The sequence below is a fragment of the Sparus aurata genome, chromosome 17, assembly GCF_900880675.1.
Source record: "Sparus aurata chromosome 17, fSpaAur1.1, whole genome shotgun sequence".
Taxonomy (NCBI): domain Eukaryota; kingdom Metazoa; phylum Chordata; class Actinopteri; order Spariformes; family Sparidae; genus Sparus; species Sparus aurata.
In genome coordinates, this window is record NC_044203.1 from 29,567,406 (window position 1) to 29,591,245 (window position 23,840).

Consider the following 23,840-nt stretch of genomic DNA (forward strand, 5'->3'; position numbering starts at 1 on the left):
GATCGATCTCACGCCCCATCATCCCCTCACTTGTGAACAACACCCAGAGATACTTGAACTCCTTCACTTGAGGCAAGCACTCCTTCCCAGTAATCTATGGCTTGTTAAACAAAACCTTTGACAGGCCTGTAGAGACTAATCTGGTCGCTCCAGTTTAATGTACATCCAATGTTGGTGCTTCAATTGTTGTTCTCTTTCATATTGGCCCTGAAGAGATCCCATTCTGATGCAATTTCACTGAGATAGGGCACAAATTTACCATCCTCATGTTCATAATAATGATAATAAATACATTAAGTTCAGGTGAAGTTAATATGAAGCTTCAGCTTTCTGAGATGCTCTGGGTTCCTCTGGGTATTGACTAAAGATACTGTTTTGAGTTTGAAATTTGTTCTCTGTTACTGCCCCACAACTGCAAGAAAACATTGTCCATGGAAACACAAGGAGAGAACTTCATACTATACAAACTGTAACTTTGAAAGATTTCATCTGAGTCCTGCTAAAGCATCTTATTAACCTTGGCCGATTTGTGGAATGCAGTTCGGTCTGTACATGTTGTCCCCCATCTCTCATCCAAATACAAATGGCCATGACGTAACTGTGCTGACAAAAACTTGACACAGTAAATGAAAAAGGAACAAGACTGTGAGCAGCCACACATACGAGCAGCTCTGTAAAACTGCTGCTGTGCTTTGAGCAAAATGTTAATGTCAGCGTGGTCACAGGCCATGTTCACCATCTTAGTTGAAGCAAATAGTGAAGCTGATGGAATATAATTTATTTAGCAGGTTTTTGATCATATGTCATGGTAGTCACCACTGTATTGTATGGATTGGTCTTCACTGGTAGAGAGGCCTTAGCATTTTAAAAGGAATACCATTGTATGAATCGTACCGTGTATATTTTCTTCTTTACAAAATTTAATTCTACCATGTTTCTGGTATTTAAAAAAAAAACATTTCAAGTTTATGTCGAGTTTTATTTAGCACATCATTTTATATATATACATAATATTATAATTGAGCTTAAATTCGACGGGTCATCGTAACTACTACTACAGCTGCTACTACTAAGCCTACGACTACTGATGATGATAACAATAAAAACAATAATAATGACAACAGGAAGAAGAAGAAGAGATACAATCAGTAAAAACAGTTACTTATCAACCTGAGGTGGATGCAAACGTCTGATGATTTCATGGGAATCCATCCAGTAGTTGTTAAGACATTTCAAATGCCAGACTCATGGTGGAGGGACAGGAAAAGATACAGAACGAACAAAGTCATTGAAATACATCCTCTGGGGACCGAAAATGGCTGTACAAAATTGAGAATCTATCCAATAGCTATTAGATATTACATTGTTAAACATTTCAGATGGACCAGTGATCTGACAAACGGACCAAAGGAAAAAGAGACACCTCATCCATAAACAGGGTTACAGCAAACGTTATTTTTGCAGTGAAATGTGGGCCATTCATAAACGCTTGGGCTGGCCAGGAATGCCACTCAGGGCAGATTCTGATCATGAAGGTATCAAACAAAAATACACTTAGGCTCTCAGAGCAGAGAGGATGCAGGTGGCTGCCCTTCTGACCCCTGATTTTGCAACCCATCCCCCTAATGGAGGTGTCAACTCTTACATGGATGTAGGTTAACATAAGTGGAAAACTCAGGAAAAGTGAAAGACATAGCTCGATGAAGCTTTGAATGAAATATGTCCAGTTTCCAGTCCACCCTGAGTTGAGTTAATGGATCTGTTCATCCCCCAATATGTGGTAAAGTGTCTGAGTCATTTAAGTTTACCACAGGCTGAATTTGGAGTTTGAAGATCACAGCTCTGTGGTAAACAGGTGCATTAGTTGCTGAACAGAATATCCATCATCAGTCCATTACTTCAAGCTGTCACACCTGATGAACAAAGAAAATTCAACCTCAAGCAGCTCCACTATGATACATTCTCATCCATTATATCTTTGACACTTGAGTACACTGCCACATCCTCTCCTTCCTCCTCCTCTGGGACACCATGTTTCGTCTCCCCATCTTCCCCTATCATTTCCTCCTCCTCTTTGCCCTCCAACACTTCACCTTCCTCTCCACCATTATCTTCTTTTTCCTCTTTAGCTTTTTTCATGATTTCAGCATACTCCGTCTCTGTGGTCTCGTGCATCTTTGCTGCCTTCCTGGGGCTCTTTCTTTTCAGCACGGAGAAATCAATGCTGGCATACTCAACATCTTTCGGTCCACCATTAAGATCAGGGGCTGCATTCTCGGCTGCCACAGCTTCTCCTTCTTCAGTTCCTTCTTGGTAATAGGTCTGATCATCTTCCACTGCTTGACCAGCATCTATCTGTTGGGTACAATGCGAATTATATGATTCATTCAGCTCCAACAAGTACCAAATTTGAATGAATACTATCTTGTTTACCTATATTAGACTTTTTTCTCAAATAAGTTATTTTAAAGTTGTAGTTTCCATTTCTGTACTGTTTAAAATAAAACAGCTTGAAGCAAGATTTTAAACTTATTTCAGATACTGTTATCCATCACAAAGTGCATCTCCTGCAATTATTGGAACATTGTTATATGTGGTATTGTTACATGTAGTGCACCTACACTGCAAGGTAACAAAGAAGGGCCTGGCTACTAAAGCAGGCATAGAAGGCAAAGTGTCAACTTTCTGCAAGTCGATTTACATGAAGGAAGCTAAGAGTTTAGTTTGGGTAAATCGCACAAGTTGTGCTTGCTTAAATCTACTTTAAACAACAGCTGCATTCATAATTCATCATTGGTGGCTAGATTATTGTGGCTACGAGCCAACTGGTGATGTCCAATCCCATTCATGCAGATGGAAAAGGCGGCCTAGAAAATTCTGACTCTTCCAGCAATTACTTTGCAGATGCTGAAGCTCCAAACCTTCTTATTTGTTGCATTGTCAGTATTGATTAAATGAAAGAACTGTAATGTCCATGCACATGTTCGTTAGCAGTTTCGTTGTTGATGCTCAGATGTGTGTGTGTCTGTTAGAGTTTCCTAAAATAGCAGAATATTTAATACCAAATCTAACTGTGTAACCATTTGCTATATTTGGTAACTTCCTTGAAAAAAAGTGTCTGACTAAAATGTTGAGCAATGAAAGCCATCTTCACACATTTCAAGTTCTAATTTAAAAATTGGTGACAATTCTGGAGAAAACTAGTGTTTCAATTAATGCAGTGATTCCCAAAGTGGGGGATGTAGCTCCTGGTGGGTCGTGAAGGTACTGCAGAGTTCATTTACAATAAATAAATAAAAATGTATTCCTTATCAAGTCAATGACGGGACTAGAGTTGTTATTAAAAGTTTGAATGTGCCCCAAAAGATTTTCCAATGTCAAATTGGGCTTAATCATTCTCGAGTCTGGAAAAGGCTGAACTGATGTATATAATATTACTTATATTACCAGTGGATCCTCCTGACTGGTCACCATCTCCAGAGTTTCATCCAGTTTTCCAGAACTCTTCTGTTTTCTTCTGGGAAAAAAAACAAATTGTCACAGATTAAAATACATGCATGAAGATTATCAACAAACACTACCAGGAGTCAATTATTAGATGGAGTACCTTCGACATTTTATTGCTAAACAGCAAATGACAGCTGACAGAAGTACCCCAACCAAAAAGGCAAGTATGAGTTGCAGCCATGACACATTTTTAAATAGGTCCTCGAACCGTTCTGCAATCAAGGAGAACAACAATGTTAATGTTCTTCTCAGCACTAAAAATAAATTACAAAGCAAAGCTTGACCAATGTCCAAATACAGAGGTCACAGTATGAACAAAAAGAGGTACTTAAAATATCATAAAGTGGTGTACAATAGCAGAAGTGCTTTAGCTGCAACCACGTACCTTCTGGTTCTGGTTTTGGCTCAACTTTTTGGATGGTCAAGTGTTTTTTTACTTCCCCATTTGCATTGCTGCTGACACACTCAGCAGCAGTGTTGCTGTGGTCTTTAACAGTTAGGGTGACCGTGCAGTTCACTGTGTGGTTTGAGAAGGTGTTAATAACAGTGTAGTCAGTGTAGTTCCTCAACAGTGGCCATTTAATGGTGGGTACAGGAAGGCCGTCGCTGATACACACACAGGTCAGCACCTCGGCTTGAATCTTGCATTCAGAGTTTAAGATCTTCGGAAAAGCTGTAAACACACAAGCAGAATCACAAGATACTAAGAAAATGCTATTTGTGTAAAATATGAGCATAAACTTTCTTTTCAACAAGATTAGTACAGTCTACTTACACGTCACAATTACATCAGCAAATACAGTCACAGTTGTTTCAAGGTGTTTTGCTGTACAGATGTACCGTCCAGAATGTTCTGCTGTCACATTATGGATGACGAGTGTTGCAGAGCCTGCGTCGTCCTGCAGGTCAGTATTGGGCTCATTGTGCAGGTCTGTGGTGGAACCAAGTTTAGTCCATATAATGTGAGAGGGGGGAAAACTTTCAACACTGCAGGTCAGATTCAGAGCTCGTCCCACCGCGACAGTTGTATTACCAGTGATTACAGGTTTCGTCATATCTGTGAAGCACATTTTACACAAAATACATTAAACAAGATAGCAGCAAGAAACAGATGAAAAAATAATAGTCAAATTATATGGTAACGTTTATGACCTAAAGTCATCATATAATTTCCACTAAAATAGCTCTCAATATGTATCAAACATATAAATAAATTGAGGGAACGTCTGTAAAATATATACATGCATTAAAATATTACTGGTCCAGATGAGTTAGACTTCTTGAGATATTAAACTTTTTAAGACTCCAAATAAAATAGAGGCATTCATTGTGCATGTGGTTAGACTGTATAAATATATGCATATTGGTGTCTACATATATACACAAATACATTGAAATATATTGAAATCTACGGCAATGTGATATAGTATATAATTAATATTATATATACATAATGCACACAAATTAAAGTCAGTGTGTACACATTTGTGTATTCATGCATAGAGTAGTAAAGCGTTGCATTTATGTATAGTGTCATTTGTTGCTACCACTGGAGGTCGACACAGTACAATGGTTCAAACTCTACATTGTGGTTTTAACAGACAACGTTTTTATTATTCTAAATATGTGCATAGAAGCACATAAATGATTAAATCATTGCTTAAGTGCTCTATCTTAGAACAATTATACAGTGTACTTACATTTCACTGTTACATCAACTGTTTTCATCAGGGTGTTGTTTAGATGTTTTGCTGTACAGATGTATTCTCCAGAATCTCCCACCGTCATGTTATAGATGGAGAAAGTGCTCATCCCTCTGTCTGCCTGCAAGTAGGTTTCAGTGTCGTTCCGCAGGTCGGATAAAGTCTTGTTTTGCAGATTAATTTCTGTTCCATTTTGCAAGTTTTTTTCAGATAATTTAGTCCATGTGATGAGAGATGGAGGGAAACTTTCAACACTGCAGGTCAGATTCAGAGTCTCACCCTCCAACACACTTATATTTCGAGTGACTTTAATTTCCTTCACATCTATGAAAAGATTATGTACAATGTTATGGCTTATTAATGATGTAAAATTCAACACAGTTCAGCAAACCATCAGGGAAGACAGTGCAGATCTCTTAGCAAACATTTTAGATACAAAGGCCACATGTAAGAAAGAAATACAGGATGTTCTACTCACAGGTTACATTCAAAGTCACTGTCTCCTCTGTAGTTGTGTCACCTGTGAAGCTGACCTTACAGGTAACATTGGTGCCGTGGAGTTCAGCCAAAGGGTTAAGGGTCAAAGTTGAGCTGTGATTCTCAGCAGTGATGTTTCCTGTGATGTGAGAGTTGTTCGCTTCTGTCCCTTTCCACCTCCAGGTGATTGTAGGAACAGATCCAGAGCAGTGACCAGGAGCAGTGCAGGTCAGTGAGGTCTGCTGTCCCTCTGTCAGAGGAGGAATCATCACTGTGGGCTTCTGGGTCAGATCTAATGGGACAGAAAGTCCATGAGTAGAATCACGTGAGGAGCCTGAAGCTCATCATTCACTTAAATGTCAGCTAAAACAATCAGATACAGATATATGTTCAGACTTTTAATATGGGCAACAAGGAGGAGCTGCATCATTTGATGCTACAGATCAGACTAGTTACCCACAAAAATTGACAAAAGCTAAACAAGGACTATAAATACATGTTAGTGCAGTTCAAAGGCACAACAATGCACAATGTCACTGATTATATTGGCTGTAGCGCTGCATTACCTTTAACAGAGACAGTTGGTCTTGTAGAGAACGTAAATCCCTCAGGTGCCTTATTCCAGGAACCAAATGACCACTTATACTGGAAACCATTAACTCTGAGCTGATATGGTCCAGAGTCTGACACAGTGAGGTCATTGATGATGATGCTGCAGTTGTTCTGACTCACGTCAGACTGCAGCAGTGACACTCGTCCTTCGAACTGAGGCTGAACTTTTTTGTTGTTCTTGTTAGTGTGGAATATCACATCTGAATCACCACATCTTCGGTTAGGTTTACATTTGTACCAAACCATATGTTCAGTTATAAAGCCAGAAGTAGTACTGAAGGAACACGGTATCATAACACAGAGTCCAGCCTCTGCTGATATTTCTCCTTCATTAAGAGTGATACAGAATCCATAGTTACAATGTTCCACTGATGCACCTGTGACATGTAAGAGAAACACAGCAAGAGGGTTTCAATTATGTCACCACGCCACACTTGATAATGAAGAAAGTCTACTTCTGTTGACAGATAACACATTCTATTTTTGAGCGGATGACAGAATTTCATTTCTTTATCAATCATATATTCGGTAATCTAGAAAGTAATTTGAATAACTGTTTATCCCAGAATTTCAAATAAGTCGGTAAATACAGTCGATGCTGCAAGGGAGGTTACTAATGAGCTGATAAATTCAAGGTGGTAAAGCCCAATACTTGTAATTTGGGAGCATGTAAGGAAAACATTCATGAGAACATTTACCTTGAAAAATTATTACTAACAATTGTATTAATTTCTTTAATGTTTGCATCACAACGAGAATATAATAAAGATGCATACCTGTGTCAGCACTGCTGCCTCTCACGGAGAAAAGCAGAGCCGCCCAGAGGAGAAAAAACATCCTGATTGGATGATTGACACAGTGAGTCTCTCCTTCTGAAGGACACATTTTACAGTGAAAGTGAAGTAAACAAAGAGGAACTGACCAAAAGGAAATTCCACAGCTGACATTACAGATCTTACACAGGATGTTGCACATGGAGTTATTCCATAGTTACAAGATTAGAACACTTCAACCAGGGATGTGACTAGCCACTGTATTTTTAAATGGTAAAGAATATGGCTATACAATTAATCGACATATAATCGAAATATTGCATATATAATAATATATATGCAAGAAACCACCATTTTTTGATAAAGGACAAATATGTACAACAGCATTATAATGATGTACTGCAGTGTTGCAGAGACGCCCTGGATTACAAGTCGTTTTTCTCCATAAGAAACACATTTGCTCGGTACAGACCCCATTAAGTCCTATCATCATGATTTTAATAGTTTTTACTATGAAAATGAAAATTGTGATACAAAAATAACCATTCCCACTAATCAGGAACCACATCGCATCACAATACCTGTCAATATAATCACTACATAACTTTTTTTCATATTGTGCAGCCCGGGTAAAGAACTTTGTGAGCCCTGTTCTGTTTTATATTGTAAATGAACTATACAACAAATACATTTTACGATTACAGTTTTGTGCTCCCAAAATAATTTACTAAATACAACATCTGTCTACCCCGTCATTACAACCAACTCAAGAATGTTGAAAAAGCATTTATCAAAATAATCATGAAGAAAAAATCAGTTAACTAACTTCAATTTACAGCTCAGGAAGACATTTTAATCAAAAATGAAATGTTGTGTTTTACCTCTTTATGCCTTGTTGGCCTGCTCGCTTCCTCTCCACAGCGTTTCTGCAACTAACTGTCCCATCGTCTCTTCACTTTTCTATTTCTTAATACTTTGTGCAACAACAACGTTTGAGGAAGTTTCCCCAAACAGCACCAAGCTTCATTTGTCTTTTCCTGAGCCTGGTAGGTTTTTCTCCAATTATTTATACTCATGATACCACCATGTGTATCTAATTTGCACCTTTAACATAGAACTATGTGGAAACATTTTTTGTTCATACCATTTTTTAGAGCCTCTCCAGTGAATTCATTCACTAACAGTGAAGTAATGCAAAACTTTTTGAAAAGGGAAGTATGGAAATGTGGGATTTTTTTTATCTTGAGAAATAGACAAACCAGTACAAGCACTTGACACTTCTGTGTCTTCATGTGTTTTTAAATGTTTTTGTGTTTGTTTCAACATTAATATTGATCGACTGTATGTCATATATATCTTCTCAACAGGGTTTCCACTAGAAAAAATTTGCAACAGACAACCAGCAGGTTTTCAATTTACCGGACACATTTTTGAAATTCTGGTCAAATACCTATCTGAATTTATAGAGCTTAAAATGATAAATGATATGCAGGATATATGAGAATGATATCAAAGCATATCAATTTATATTCCTTTTTATTGAAAGGTATAGGCTGTATCGAATAAAATGAGTGCCGTCAAACAAAAAACACATCTGGACTGGCTCATACCACATCAAGGTGTGCTGCAAACTTGAAATGGGTCGGGTTATCATACTGTAATATTTATACTTATGTCATAAGTATAAGTATCGGGTATTTCATGTTTTTTCTCTGGTTATAATGCTCTCACACAGCCATCATGAACTCCCCTGCATGGGCTTGGAATAAAGATTCCTCTACTATTGTACAGAAATACTATTTTTATTATTTGTTTCATGAGGAGTTATCCAAGTCGGATTCAGGCGACCCGCACAATTTGGATGTAACGGGTGAAAAATAATGTACTGTGTCGGACACGGATCGGGTCGGACACGGATCGGGTCGGACACCTGGAGAGCGCGGGTCAGGTTTCGCGATTGCCATTTTCAAGGCCTCACGTGCAAAACATTTTTTTTTTTAAAATCATTATTAGAGACACATCTACAAAAATCTGCCTGCATTTCAAAATCATAAGCATTTATATTTCATATGAGCTCATTCATGCGTGCTTGCGCCCTCCCAGAACTCCCCGCTGGCTTACTTTCATTTTTAAAAATTGGGTCCGTCTAATTTTCCTTCAGGTGCGGGTCGGGCGTCGGTATCAATTTATAGCGGTTCGGCTCGGGTGCGCAATGTAATTTGTGCTACTGTCGGAAAACGGGTCGGATGCGGTTTTAAGTATGGCGGATTCGGGCGGGTTTGCAAAATAAGACCCCTGCAGGACTTATTAAGCTAAATATCCAACATGCTAGTTAATGTCAAGGACTGCGGTGGAAGACGACGGTAAAATATTTCCTTTCTCCAACACTGGATTTATTTATGCCAACGGTTTTACATGAAATCGGATTTTTTTGTGAATATACAATAACTAGATGCTTCTGATACTCTTCAACTCACCGTAACAGTCAGTCATAGGCGACATTTCTGTCATTTTGTAACTAATTCATGGCTGCTTCGGAGCGGCACACGGACCCACAATCTGTCACTGTGTGTGTGTATGTGTGTGTGTGCGCAAGTGGAGGAGCCTCCGAGGGCGTGAAGCGCACTGCTCCAGGTCCAAAAACAGCTTCATATTTTTTTTTCCACTAATACAGCCCTGAATTAGCAGTACTGAAGTCATTAAAAGTAATGCAAACAAAAGAGACTGATTGAAACATCGGCTGGAAAGGCGGAAATATTTTTGTCTCGTCAATGTATGGGAAACACTGGTGTCATGTCGTATCGTACATAGTCGCCATCTTGTTGCACTCCGACCTCTCTACGTGCAGCGTGTTAACTATAACCTGTATTATACAACAGCGCCCCCTTGTGGTATAAGTAAGGGATAATGCCCGACGAGGTGTCCATAAACAGAAGTTAATGGACGACGCGGAGGCCTAAGAACCGTCCGACGCGCGAAGTCCATTAACTTCTGTTTATGGACACCTCGAAGGGCATTATCCCGCTTATACCATGGTCACTTGCCAAAGAAAAGAAATTCGGACTATTAATTTACATTTTCATGCGTTTTACAATCAAAATATAAGGTTTTTCACAAGCCATAACTTAGTTTCCCTGGTAACGCCTGAGGGTTTGACTAATACCTGGAACAGTCATTAATCTCCCGTAAGATTCTTATGCAACGGAAGCGTTGTTCACTCCTCCAGTAAATAGGACGGACCATAGATACGACTTGGCAACGGGAGATATTCTAGTCCGCTCAGCCATGAGCCAGAAAGCTAACGCTATGCTAGCAAGATTCAAAGTCAATAACATTGCATACGGTTGACAAACAGTAAATATAATTTGACAGTATGCTAGCTAACACGATTAGCTAACTAACCAGTCATGTCATTGTCCCCAAATTAATAGCAAGATTTTCACGAACAAATGACCGGCCGTGTGTAACGTTACTGTGGCCGCAGCCGGAAGTAGAGAGCTGAACAGCGTATTCGCGTAGCAGTAAGTTTAGAGGGGAAGTGAACTTTCTGCAGCTTGTGTGTTACAGTCGCCACCCTGTGGTGTTCAGAGGATAAGACACTGAAGGACTGACAGTCAGACTGCACTCAGTGCTGGAAATAAAATAACGTTATTAAGATTTGATACGCCAGCTAGCGCATTAATTTACAGCGGTGAACAGTCAATTTGACTGGAACTACTTAGTAGGTGTCCATATATCAGGGGTTAATGGACACCCTGCAGCCAATCAGAATCGAGTATTCCCCCAGACCATGGTATAAAGAGCAATAGTATATCAGTTATATATAATAACAGAACACAACAAACGTTTTTAGTGTACTGTGAAAGCCGAGAGAATGTGGTCTGTGTGAGAATGTCATGGAAAATTGAAGGTATTTTAGTAAATTTAGGTTTTCTGTCACAACTTTAACATGAATATGATTTTATATGCACCTGCATTCATTGTTAATCGTTTGTCCTGATTGCCAGTTGTCACTGCTGCAACATTATTTCATAAATCAATTATAACCAAACTACTATTACCTTACTATTACCTAAAAAAACCTTCTTTTTAGTAAACTCTGTGTGCACAAACAATGTTCTCAATGCTCGTGTTCATGTGTAGAGACCTTGGTGATACTATGAGCATAGTTTCATGTTGTGTCGAACCTTCTTAGGGTTTTAAAAATAGCGATTTTGATACTAGCATAAAAGTGCCCATAGCACTCCCAAAATGCGCATGGGAAATGATGAGGAAAAGTACAACTCAAATGTGTCGGTCTACTTAAATGTGACAAGTTACTTTACAGCAATTATTTTACGTAAGTATTTTACCACATCAACTATAGCAAAAAGGTAAATTTACAGAAAACAAAGGTTTATCATTTGATAAACAGGAAAGCCAGGAGGAAGGCACAGAGGAGTGGTTGAGTTTGGAGAAGCCTTACCTGTCTGTCATGTAGGCAAAATGACCATCAACCACATCAAATTAAGCTCCCCTGGACTTGTAGTCTTCCAACACAGATTCTCCATTAGTTTTTTGGCTGAGTTCTCCAAGTGTCCAACTTTCTTCAGTCCACGTTTGGGTTCCAGCTCGTCTGCTTTTTCATTCCCAGGTCAAGGTTAGCATCAAGGCTATTGCTGCTAGCTAAACCTAGCTACAGTAAGTTTAGCTCGTTTTACGGAAACAGGAGCTAGCGACATTGGCGATACTGCAATTTTTGGTAAACTCTCCTGACTGTTTAATTTGAAACGCGTTGCTGTCTTTCGACGGTTTCAAACTTATGATAAAAACAATAACTGTTTCACTTAAAAGTTTTCTCCGGAGTCCTGAACATCCACAGCTGCGACTGAAGCCACAACTCAATGGTTATCAACAGTCCTGCAGAGCACTTGACGTGATTGCCCCGACAGCAGTGTGTGGTGCCAAAAAGTGAGCGCCCGCCAAAATCTGATTTCGTCCGGCGGGAGTGCGCACATCGTCTTAAAACTGTATCGTCCAGTTTATATACGTCTACAGCTGTTTTTATCTGGATCACAAATTCATTACTACAACTGTAGCAAATGGAGAAAAAGTAAGCCCTCCTTTACCTGTTTTATTACGGAAGCCCTAAACAGCCATGCATTCATACATTTTGTTTCCTCCGTTTTCCCGTGATAACGAGTTAATTTCCTCCGTTTTCCCGAGATAACAAGATAATTTTCTCGAGATCTCAAGATAACGAAACTTTGTTTTCTCTTGATAACGAGTTATTTCATTTGTTTTCCAGAGATAACAGGATAATTTTTGTCGAGATCTCGAGATAACGAAACTTTGTTTTCCCGAGATAACGATATAATAAGGTGTGTGTGTGTGTGTGAATGAGTCACTCAGTTAGTGTAACGACTGTAAATGACCTTTAATGTGATAATTGTTAATAAGAACATCTTGTTTTCATTTAGTTAACTGATATTCTTTGAAGCCAGGTTATTATTTCATTAATTATATTAGACACTAAATGCGGGACTTTTATTTTGAAAGCGTCTCGCTGTGAACCGAGAACATCTGTGTTCCTGTGAATCGTGTGTGTGTGTGTTTGAAGTGTGCCTGCATGATTTTTGCTGAACGTGATGAAATGATTTACTGTGGACCTGGCTGATGAAGGTTTATTTTTTTATTTTGACATACTGTATTAACACAATGGACCTAAAATCACAAAAAAGCATAAAATCCGAGTAGAAAAAGTTAGATTTTTTTACTGTGAAAACCACAAATATGTTTAACAAACCATTTTTTATTACTTATAATGCAAATATAAATTGTTGTTTGCTAAATATGTGCATACATTTTAAAAATGTACAAAGTTATATGTAACTATTTACATTTAAATGCAGGCAATGCTCATTCAGCAGTCTCCTCATTGTTTTGACTCATTAAACGAAAAACCGACTCCACTACACACTAAACACACTACACCAAACACTACATAACACACTAACTATACACTCCAAACATGCTAAATGTCACAAATCTCTCAACTCTCAATATCGCTGTCTGTACACCGACCGTCGTTGCCTGTCATTCATCCGCCGATGTCCCTCCCACAACTTCCCGTTCCTCAACAACCAGACTTGCTGCTTGGACACTTTCGTGACAAAAGCCCGTTTTTACCGTTTCTTCCTGCACCAGACACAAAGCAAATGTGACGGCAATGTTCGCGAAAAAGCGTGGAGGACATTATTTACCCTGAGTCCGGTTTTGGACGTGCCGGTGGGTCCGGTCCGTGGACTCAGGAGGTGGGCTATGTGGGTGGGCTAACGGCTAGCAGCTAGCTACACACGAACATCTACAGATTCCGATTCCACTTTGTTGTCCGCGCGTCTCCAGATCTCCTCAGACCCGAACAGACTCGGTCCGGACTCATTTAGTCTCATTAATCCACAACAGTCAGTTTAGATGCACAGAACAGAACGGGGCCGAACTGCCGGCAAAATCCCGGTCCAGCTCGCGCTGCTGCAGTTATAAATCCGCTTAAGGTGTGTCGTGGAGTCGGGCTCTGCAGTGATTGGCTCTGGTGCGCACGTGACTGTGGTGGCTCCGGTGGACAATGCTCGCGGAATTTGTAAAGCATTTATGAAATCATTTATTAACAGTATCATTGCAGTCCAAACAAATGTGAAGTTGCACACCCTTGAACCATGCTGCAGCCATGTTGAAACTCTCAGGTCAGTCTGATCCTGATCCGCAGAGATATTTCAGGAACACATACATACACACACAGACAGACAGACAGACAGACAGAGATTCCTTGCTTTTATAGAGAGATTGATATGTTCTTTCCTCTACGAGCCTTCGTATGTTTGTGATATGTTCAAAAAAGGAAAAAAAAGAAAAGTAATTACAACACATATAAATAACTTTATGTCCGTGGTTATAGTAATGGTATGTCTGTAACGTTTCTTGTAACCGAATCTTCACAATTGTGGCTAAAGTATATATCAGAATCAAGGAATGACATTTAAAGATCACAGGCAACAGTATTGTTTACAATGATATTATGTGACTGTATGTCTAATATCCCTGATTAGGCCTATATTTGGAAACTAGACTGTTAACATGGTTTACAGATTGGTTATGTATAAAATAAAGAATTGCAATTATCCTCATGACTGTACATTATTTTACCTGCTCCGTCATTTTGACCTGTTGAAATACCTTAAAAGGGCCAGTACAATTCATAAACGGCTGTGTTTCACATGCCAAAAAGTGATTGCCTTAACTTGTGACTGAAAAGTTGTTTCTACATCAAAATTATTTTATTTCACTCTTAGTGGTTATATTTGACAGATTTTAAACAATCCAGCCATTGTTACTACTGTATTTTACCTGCCAAAAAGTGATTACAGCTCCTACCTTGTGACTGAAAAGTTGTCTCTGCATCAAAATGACTTTATTTCACTTTCGGTGGTAATAGTTGACATTCCAGATGGGGCGCTGTTTCACTTATTTTAAGAAACACGTTGAAACAAACCAGTTGTGTGTTTTAATTTGGAGAAAGTAGGTTGCAATCCTCCTTGCATTAATTATGTTATTGATATAAAATAAAAAGAGCTGTTCAATTCAAATTATAAATCTTTGTGAAGAAAACGTGGAAACCACTTCAGAAATATATGAATTTAACCTTAACAGGTGAGTCATGTGTTTTCTTTAATATTCTTACTATATCTACTTTTAAGACCAACCTACTATTATATAATGGAATGGAGTAGTATTGTTCATTGTAAATGGTACTTTTTTCCTTTATTTTGAGTTTTTGATTGTTCATGCAGCTGTCCTACATGCTGATTACGTCCTCTCGTTAACTTTTAGCTCCCCAACTCTTTGAAGATTAATCTTTGAGGGAATTTAAACCTATTACTATCCCTCCTGAATAGGTCAAATGGACACGATGTTCTCTAAACAATGCAGACAGATTTTTACATGAAGTTCATTAAGTTTCTCTTAATTTAACAACTCACAATAGTCTGTAATATTTCATAAATATATAAGAGTCTTTGGTCTTCCTTCACAGGCGTCAAAGAGGGTGTTGAAGTGCTTACACTAAAATTTAAGTTTTGACATGTTCTTAGGACAGACGTTGACGCCAGGTCTGAACAGACCAAGTTCTGAAGCAAACACCTTTACAAGCTGAGTTTTGGTACAGAAGCTTCTGCAATATTTTGTTGTGAACAATCTCTTTATTTCAGTGCTGAAAATTCTTCAGGAAAGATGTCTTTCATGAAGCCTGTAAATCTAGTATAAGCTGACATTTATCAGGTCTGGGGCTGGCCAATAACATCATACTCTGGTGATCTGTCTGTTTTCTGCAGTGACATGTAAATTCTGTCTGCTTGATTTTCTTTCTTCATTCTTGCTGTCCTTTGGAGAAAAAATAAAATTAATTAGCCATGATTTGTTGCCTAACAGTCAGTGCCTTTAAAACATAAAATGCAGCTGTCGCATCGTACCATATCATGTAGATTGTGAAGGCGACATTTATACTTAATGATACACCAGCAACGGCCCAGAGAAGCACTGCGCTGTGAGGTCCACAGTGCTGGACATGGCCTACCAAAGACATGGCACAATGTAGATTAGATGATTTCTCAAATGTGATGCAGTGTAATGTGCAGTTTATAGTCATATCTAACTCCATTTAGGGAGGGTGACAATTGTTAATATTCAGAAAGTATTGTCAAATAGCATGTATCTAAAGGACAGGGAGAAATGGACATACAATTCTAAGAACTGTAAATACTGTAAATAATGTATAACACAATTATAAGAAAGTTCTTAGAATAATTTTTCAAATTCTTTGCTGCATAATTTTCCTTAAAGTTCCATAGTCACAGTTTTAAATGTAGGGGAAACAAACCATGTGATGAACCCAACGTATATTAAAGGTGAATTTGTCATTCATTTTCAACTACTTCAGAATGAAGAACAGAAACTACAGCAACGTATTTATACTGACGTTTTACTGTTATGACGACCAGATTACAGTTGCACAAATCAACATCCTCTTTTTGCCGGTTTTGTCTAGTTTTCATACCTTTGACAGAAACAGTTGTTCTTGGAGAAAACGTAATTTTCGGTTTACCAAACGGGAAACGACCAACTCCAAATTGATATGATCCAGAATCTGAATCGACAAGATCACAGATGATTATGCTGCAGTTCCCTTGATCCAGGTCGGGGTCCAACAGTGACACTCGTCCGTTGAACCCAGACTGAACTTTTTTGCTGGTGTGGAATATCATGTCTGAATCACCACATCTTTGTTTATCTGGTTCACACTTGTACCAAATCATATTTTTGGGTTTAAAACCATAATCAGTAGTGAAGGAACATGGAATCACAACACAGAGTCCAGCCTCTGCTGGTATTTCTGCTTCACTGAGAGTGACGCAGAATCCCATTCTACAGTCGGATCTCCTCAAATTAGATTCATCTGTTTAAAGCAAAGAAGGAGACAAAAACAGGGGTAGAACATGTTTAGATTTTGATGATACCTCATAGTATTTGATGAAGGATGAGCAAAGGCTACTTGAAAAGATGAATACCTGGGTCAGCATCGCTGCCTCTCACAGAGAAAAGCAGAGTCGCCCAGATTACAACTAACATCCTAAGTTTTTGATAGAGACATTCAGTTTCTCCCGTAACAGGACAACATTTTCACTACAAGCGTAACAAAAAGGAAAAAGTTCAGCTGATGAAACAAAGGAAGTTCCAGACTAGACATTATAAGATCTTAAAACAGGATGTAACACATTGTGTAATGCCACAGTTGCTGAACCAAACTGGCACAGCACCCAGTGTGTGTCTTAAATACTTTTATGGTAAAGTGTTTTGTTAAATTGGCTCTAGAAAGGTGCTATATGAATAATGATAGTTAAAACAGCTAAACAACAGCTCTGATATGATAAAGGTCCTGAATTATTGATGCCCAACTACAGTATAATAAACACAAACTCTGACAAAATCAATATTTCTAATTCTCCCATTCCTCTTACATCGTGTACTTTTCCTTATCAGCAACAGCATTACCAGGACATTCTTTTACATTTGTTGAGGAAGAATCTGTTACTTAAATTCAATTTATAATTCAAAAAGATGTTAACAAAATAAAGTAAATATTTTACCTATTTTGTATCCCCTGCTCTCTTCTCTCCACAGTGACTTCTGTTCCTCTCTTCACTGGTCTGACTCTTCTCTCTTTGTGTAACAACAAGGATTCAGGGAGTTTCCCTGCGCAGTGCTGGACATTTTTTTTAAATATTTTTCCTCCACTGACACTGATACACGGGCATACATGATGTGTCATTTATCAGGGCTGTATAAAGTACCCAAAAGTCATACTGACATACAGTAAAGATATCTGATATTAACTGTACCTAAGTATCAGAAGTTGTTTTCTGGCAATAAAAGAATCAAAAGTACAAGTAGAAGTAAATTACGCAAATATTCATATGTATGTAAACACTGTATACCAAGAGTTGACCGATCATCGACTTGGTCGATTATAAAATCTGATATTCAGCATTTTTGTGATTATTTAGATCACTGTTTCTTTCCTTTCTTTTTTCTTTTTATTTATCAAATTGCTACAGCATAATCTGTGAAAGTGAGTAATTACATTTGTCAGATGAATAAAATAAAAGTACCATATTTGTCTCTGAAATGTAGTGAAGTGGAAATATACTGTAGCAGGAATGGAATTCAAATATAGTACAAGTAACTCGAAATTCGAAAGTACAGTTCTTGAGTAAATTAACTTAGTTACATCACATCACTGTCCTATATCTCATCGTGTATCATATCTTATTGGGAATGAAAGAAAAACATTTTGTATGCTTGCTTGAAACTATAAAATAGTTCAAATAGTCTTCCTTCTTACCAGAGGTGACAAAAGTACACACATTCTTTACTCAAGTAGAAGTACAGATATTTGTGTAAAAATGACAGACAAACTGAAAAAAACTTCTTTATTTAAGTAAAAGTAATAAAGTACAGGCTGAGGTGAGTCTCCCTCTCTGTCTTTTTCCATCTTGTTACGTCTTTTACATTGTTTCGTCTTGCTACTGACTGAAATCAGTCTTGTGTTGTCAGCTTGCAATAACGCAAATGAAATATAATTAATAATTCTCCTTGAATGCATTAAAACTCAAGTAACCAGCCTGTTTTGAAAATGCAAGTAGGAAGTACAGATATTTAGTAGATATATAATAGAATTCAAATGTTGGGAGGAAAAGTAGATAGTATTAGAAAGTTGTAAGAAAATAAACACTCAATTAAGTACAGATACCTGAAAAATTTACAGTTGTAAGACATCTTTCTGAGAGTATAAACAGAAAAACCCCAGCACCGTATCTCAGCTCCTTTAACCTGTAAAAAAAGATCCACCAAAAGCACTTCAATCCTGGTTACAGTAGATGACTGTGATTACTCTGGTGTGTATGATACAAAGGTGTGAAGGTGTGTGGTGTGACAATGTGAACACATTATTTATGCGAACTAAGTAGACTTCCCATGAGTCTATTAAGGTTCATGACATGAAAATCTGAAAAAGGAATACAGTAAAAGCAAAATGTAACAGTTCAAGTTAAGAAATGCCATCAGTGTAAAATCTTAAACATATTGAAAACATGATGTAACAGATCATGAATGAAGTCTTCCGCTACACTCAGTTAAAGCTGACTCGCTTCGGGCAGATCTGAGGTTGTCCAATGACATCATACTCTGGTGAGAGATCATTTCTCCTCAGCGACATGTAGGTTCTGTCCTCTTGGTTCGGTTTCACCTTTTTTCTTGTGTTCCTTTATAGAGAAGAAACAGTGAGACATGAAGTGTTTTTCTAAAAGTCTCCACTATATTCACACTGACTTAAAATCATATACTGGTAATAATAATAACATTATATAATATGATTTAAATGCTGATATCAAACATACCAAAGGAACACCAGGCAGATTATGAAGATGACATTCACAATGAGAGACAACGCAGCGACGACCCAGGGGAGCACTGCACCTGGTCCAGGCTGATCTGCTGTTAGAAATGACATAACTTAGATAGTATAACTGTTCAAGTGTGAAATTCTCAACAAATTGTCACTTTTATACACATTCAACTTGAATTGTATTGTATTACTGACTCAGGATCCACATAAAAGCCATGACTTGACTGAAAAAGGTCACTAAGCAGTGGTCCACAGTAGTAGAACTGTTTTAGCTAAGATCATTTACCTTCTTGCTTTGACTTGTCTACTTGGATGGTGAAGATTTTTTTTACTTCCCCATTTGCATTGTTGCTGACACACTCAGCTGCAGTGTTGCTGTGGTTTTTAACAGTTAGTGTGACCATGCAGTTGACTGTGTGGTCTGAGACGGTGTTAATAACAGTGTAGTCAGTGTAGTTCCTCAACAGTGGCCATTTAATGGTGGGTACAGGAAGGCCGTCGCTGATACACACACAGGTCAGCACTTCGGCTTGAATCTTACATTCAGAGTTTAAGATCTTTGGAAAAGCTGTAAACACACAAGCAGAATCACAACATACTAAAAAAATGCTACTAGCATAAAATATGAGCATTAAGCTTCTTTTCAGCAAGATTAGTACAGTCTACTTACACGTCACAGTTACATCAGCATATACAGTCACAGTTGTTTCCAGATGTTTTGCTGTACAGATGTACCGTCCAGAATTTTCTGCTGTCACACTATGGATGACGAGTGTTGCAGAGCCAGCGTCGTCCTGCAGGTCAGTATTGGGCTCATTGTGCAGGTCTGTGGTGGAACCAAGTTTAGTCCATGTAATGTGAGATGGGGGAAAACTTTCAACACTGCAGGTCAGATTCAGAGCTCGTCCCACCTCGACATTTGTATCACCAGTGATTACAGGATTCTTCATATCTGTGAAGCACATTTTACACAAAATACATTGAAATAACTGTAGGAAACTATATATTATATATGTATATATATATATAATTTAAAATTGGTACAGTTGCATGTTAATTTGACGCCTTGAAGTATTAAACTTCCAGTCCAACTTAAACAGAAAGAGACGTTCACAGTGCATGTGGTATACCCAAGACTGTATAAATATATGCATATTAATATGAATCAAAATATATTACACATATATACAAATATACACATATATCTACACCAATGTGAAATACATTGTATATGATTAATATAATATATATATGATACATGAAGTAAACTTAGTGTGTACAAGTTTTGTATTCATGCATAGCGTAGTAAAGCATTGCATTTATGTATAGAGTCATTTGTTGCTACTACTGAGGGCGACACAGTACAATGGTTCAAACTCTACAAAGTGGTTTTAACCGACAGCACGTGTTTTTATTATTCTAAATATGTGCATAGAAGCACATACATGATGAATTATATAGTGTACTTACATTTCACTGTTAAATCAACTCTTTTCATCAGGGTGTTGTTTAGATGTTTTGCTGTACAAATGTATTCTCCAGAATCTCCCACTGTCATGTTATAGACAGAGAAAGTGCTCATCCCTCTGTCGGCCTGCAAGTAGGTTTCAGTGTCGTTCTGCATGTCGGATAAAGTCTTGTTTTGCAGATTAATTCCTGTTCCATTTTGCAAGTTTTTTTCAGATAATTTAGTCCATGTGATGAGAGATGGAGGGAAACTTTCAACGCTGCAGGTCAGATTCAGAGTCTCACCCTCCATCACACTTGTATGTCCAGTGACTTTAATTTCCTTCACATCTATGAGACAAATGATATACTGCATTATAGACAATGTTACAGCGTCTTAATTATGTAAAATTCAAGACAGTTCAGGAAACCACCAGGGATGACAGAGCAAATTTCTTAGCAAACATTTTAGATAAAAATACCATATGTAAGAATGAAATACAGGATGTTCTACTCACAGGTTACATTCAGAGTCACTGTCTCCTCTGTAGTTGTGTCACCTGTGAAGCTGACCTTACAGGTAACATTGGTGCCGTGGAGTTCAGCTAAAGGGTTAAAGGTCAAAGTTGAGCTGTGATTCTCAGCAGTGATGTTTCCTGTGATGTGAGAGCTGTTCGCTTCTGTCCCTTTCCACCTCCAGGTGATTGTAGGATCAGATCCAGAGCAGAGACCAGGAGCAGTGCAGGTCAGTGAGGTCTGCTGTCCCTCTGTCAGAGGAGGAATCATCACTGTGGGCTTCTGGGTCAGATCTAATGGGACAGAAAGTCCATGAGTAGAATCAGGTGAGGAGCCTGAAGCTCATCGTTCACTTAAATTTGGGCAAAAACAATCAGATACAGATATCTGTTAAGACTTTCAATAAGGAGGAGTTGCATCATTTAATGCTACAAATCAGACATGTTGCTCACAAACATCAACAAAAGCTAAACAAGGACTATAAATACACATTAGTGCAGTTCACAGGCACAACAATGCACAATGTAATTGATTATATTTGTTGTAACTCTACATTACCTTTAACAGAGACAGTTGGTCTTAGAGAGAATGTAAATCCCTCAGGTGCCTTATTCCAGGAACCACCTGACTGCTTCTGCCTGAAACCTTTAACTCTGAGCTGATAGGATCCAGAGTCTGACACAGTGAGGTCATTGATGATGATGCTGCAGTTGTTCTGACTCACGTCAGACTGCAGCAGTGACACTCGTCCTTGGAACTGAGGCTGAACTTTTTTGTTGCTCTTGTAAGTTTGGAATATCATGTCTGAATCCCCACATCTTGTTTTACGTTCACATTTGTACCAAACCATATGTTCAGCTGTAAAGCCAGAACTAGTACTGAAGGAACACGGTATCACAACACAGAGTCCAGCCTCTGCTGTTATTTCTGCTTCATTAAGAGTGATACAGAATCCATGGGAACATTGTTCCACTGATCCACCTGTGACATGTAGGAGAAACACAGCAAGAGGGTTTCAATTATGACACCACACCACACTTTATAATAAAGAAAGGGTACTTCTGTTGACAGATAACACATATTTTGTTTTTGAGTAGAGGGCAGAATTTCATTTAACTAGTTTCATTAACATATTTCTTTATCAATCATATAATCAAGAAAGTCATTCAAATAACTATATAGTGGGCTGGTAAATACAGTAGATGCTGCAAGGGAGGTTACTAATGAGGTGATAAATTCAAGGTGGAAAAACTAAATACTTGTAATTTTGAAGCATGTAAGAAAAATTATGAGGACTTTTATATTGAAAAAGTATTGCTAACAATTGTATTCATCTCTTGAATTTTATCATCATAACGAGATTATCATAAAGATGCATACCTGTGTCAGCACTGCTGCCTCTCACGGAGAAAAGCAGAGCCGCCCAGAGGAGAAAAAACATCCTGATTGGATGACTGACACAGTGAGTCTCTCCTTTGAAAGGACACATTTTACAGTGAAAGCGAAATAAACAAAGAGGAACTGGCCAAAACGAAATTAAATTCTGTAGAAATAATCGTGATACAACTTTTTTTTCATATTGTGCAGCCCCAGTCAAGAACTTTCTGTTTTATGTTGCAATTGAACTCTACAAAAATTAACTTAACGATTATAGTGTTGTTCTCCCAAAATCATTTACTAAATACACCAACATCTTTTACTTTCGCCCCGAATCTGTCCACCCTGTTATTACCACCAAATCAAGAAGGTCGACAAAGCATTTATCAAAATAAACTTGAAGAAAGAATCATGAACTAACTTCCATTTACAGCTCAGGAAGACAGTTTAATCAAAAATTTATGTTGTGTTTTACCTCTTTATGCCTTGTTTGCCTGCACGCTTCCTTTTCAGGATCTCTGCACAGAACTGTCCCTTCCTCGCTTCACTCTTCTACTTCTTAACTCTGAGCGAAACAAGGTTTGAGGAAGTTTCCCCAAACAGCATTTAGCTTTATTTGTGTTTTACTAAACCTAGCAGGCTTTTATTCAATTATTTATACTTCTCATGACACCACTGTGTGTATCTAATTCGCACCATTAACATTGTAACTAAATGTTGTTCATTCATACTATTTGGTTTTTAGAGCCTCTCCATGACAGTGAAGTAGTGCAAAACATTTTGAGAAGGGAAGTTAGAAATGTGTGGTATGATTTTTATCTTGACAAACTGGCAAACCAGTACAAAAACTGTGACTTCTCCTAAAGGGTTTAAAATGTTTTGTGTGTTTGTTTCAGTATTGATATTAAATGACTGTATGTCATATATACTGTAGCTCCTCAAAATGCTTTTATTAAAGTATTTTACCACATCAACTGTAGCAAAAACATAATGTTACTGACAGCAAAGGCTTATTACTTGATAATCAGGAAAGCCAGAACGAAGCCACAGAGAGGAGTGGAGGAGTTTCACTGTTTGAACACTGAAGAATCCGTCACCTCTCTGTCCAGTTGGCAAAATGACCATCAACTACATTAAATTAAGCTCTACTGAACTTGTAGTCTGGAGGCTCCATTAATACTTGGCACCGAGATGAAGTTAGTTTTAGGTTGGATATTGGACAGACATTCACTCCCGTGACAACCAGTGACGTCTCTCACTCAGTTCCACCCAGTGCAAGGCACACAGCTTTTTGTAAAACATCTCTCTGAGGATACAGACAGATACACCCAGCACCATATCTGAGCACCTTTAACCCATTGTCTGTCTGTGGCCAATTTGTGGGAACAAATGTGTGGTCTGAGCATCAGGCTTGTGCCAAATTCTCTTCACAGT

General features: G+C 38.2%; 2 protein-coding genes across 5 annotated transcripts; both read right to left on the reverse strand.

The window, feature by feature from the left end:
- Positions 1-958: 958 nt before the first annotated feature.
- Positions 959-23,487, reverse strand: LOC115567771 (hemicentin-2-like). The gene is made up of 18 exons (XM_030394620.1): positions 22,410-23,487; positions 21,588-22,010; positions 21,032-21,322; positions 20,538-20,864; positions 19,738-20,019; positions 19,354-19,635; positions 19,060-19,156; positions 18,796-18,924; positions 7,954-8,022; positions 7,076-7,137; positions 6,254-6,676; positions 5,689-5,979; positions 5,208-5,534; positions 4,283-4,564; positions 3,893-4,180; positions 3,608-3,719; positions 3,448-3,517; positions 959-2,355 (listed from the first exon to the last, which is right to left on the reverse strand). The coding sequence occupies exons 1-18, from the start codon at positions 22,516-22,518 to the stop codon at positions 1,951-1,953; spliced, it is 4,269 nt and encodes a 1,422-aa protein (XP_030250480.1). The 5' UTR covers positions 22,519-23,487; the 3' UTR covers positions 959-1,950.
- LOC115568148 (sialic acid-binding Ig-like lectin 10) lies at positions 15,287-17,640 on the reverse strand. Of its 4 annotated transcripts, XM_030395258.1 has the most exons (5): positions 17,251-17,626; positions 16,672-16,786; positions 16,161-16,559; positions 15,577-15,676; positions 15,287-15,487 (listed from the first exon to the last, which is right to left on the reverse strand). In XM_030395258.1, the coding sequence occupies exons 2-5, from the start codon at positions 16,730-16,732 to the stop codon at positions 15,382-15,384; spliced, it is 666 nt and encodes a 221-aa protein (XP_030251118.1). In that variant the 5' UTR covers positions 16,733-16,786; positions 17,251-17,626; the 3' UTR covers positions 15,287-15,381. The 4 variants fall into 4 exon arrangements, with proteins under 4 accessions (XP_030251118.1, XP_030251119.1, XP_030251120.1 ...); XM_030395259.1 differs by having other exon boundaries at positions 15,287-15,482; positions 16,672-17,640; XM_030395260.1 differs by lacking the exon at positions 16,672-16,786 and having other exon boundaries at positions 17,251-17,632.
- Positions 23,488-23,840: the final 353 nt, after the last annotated feature.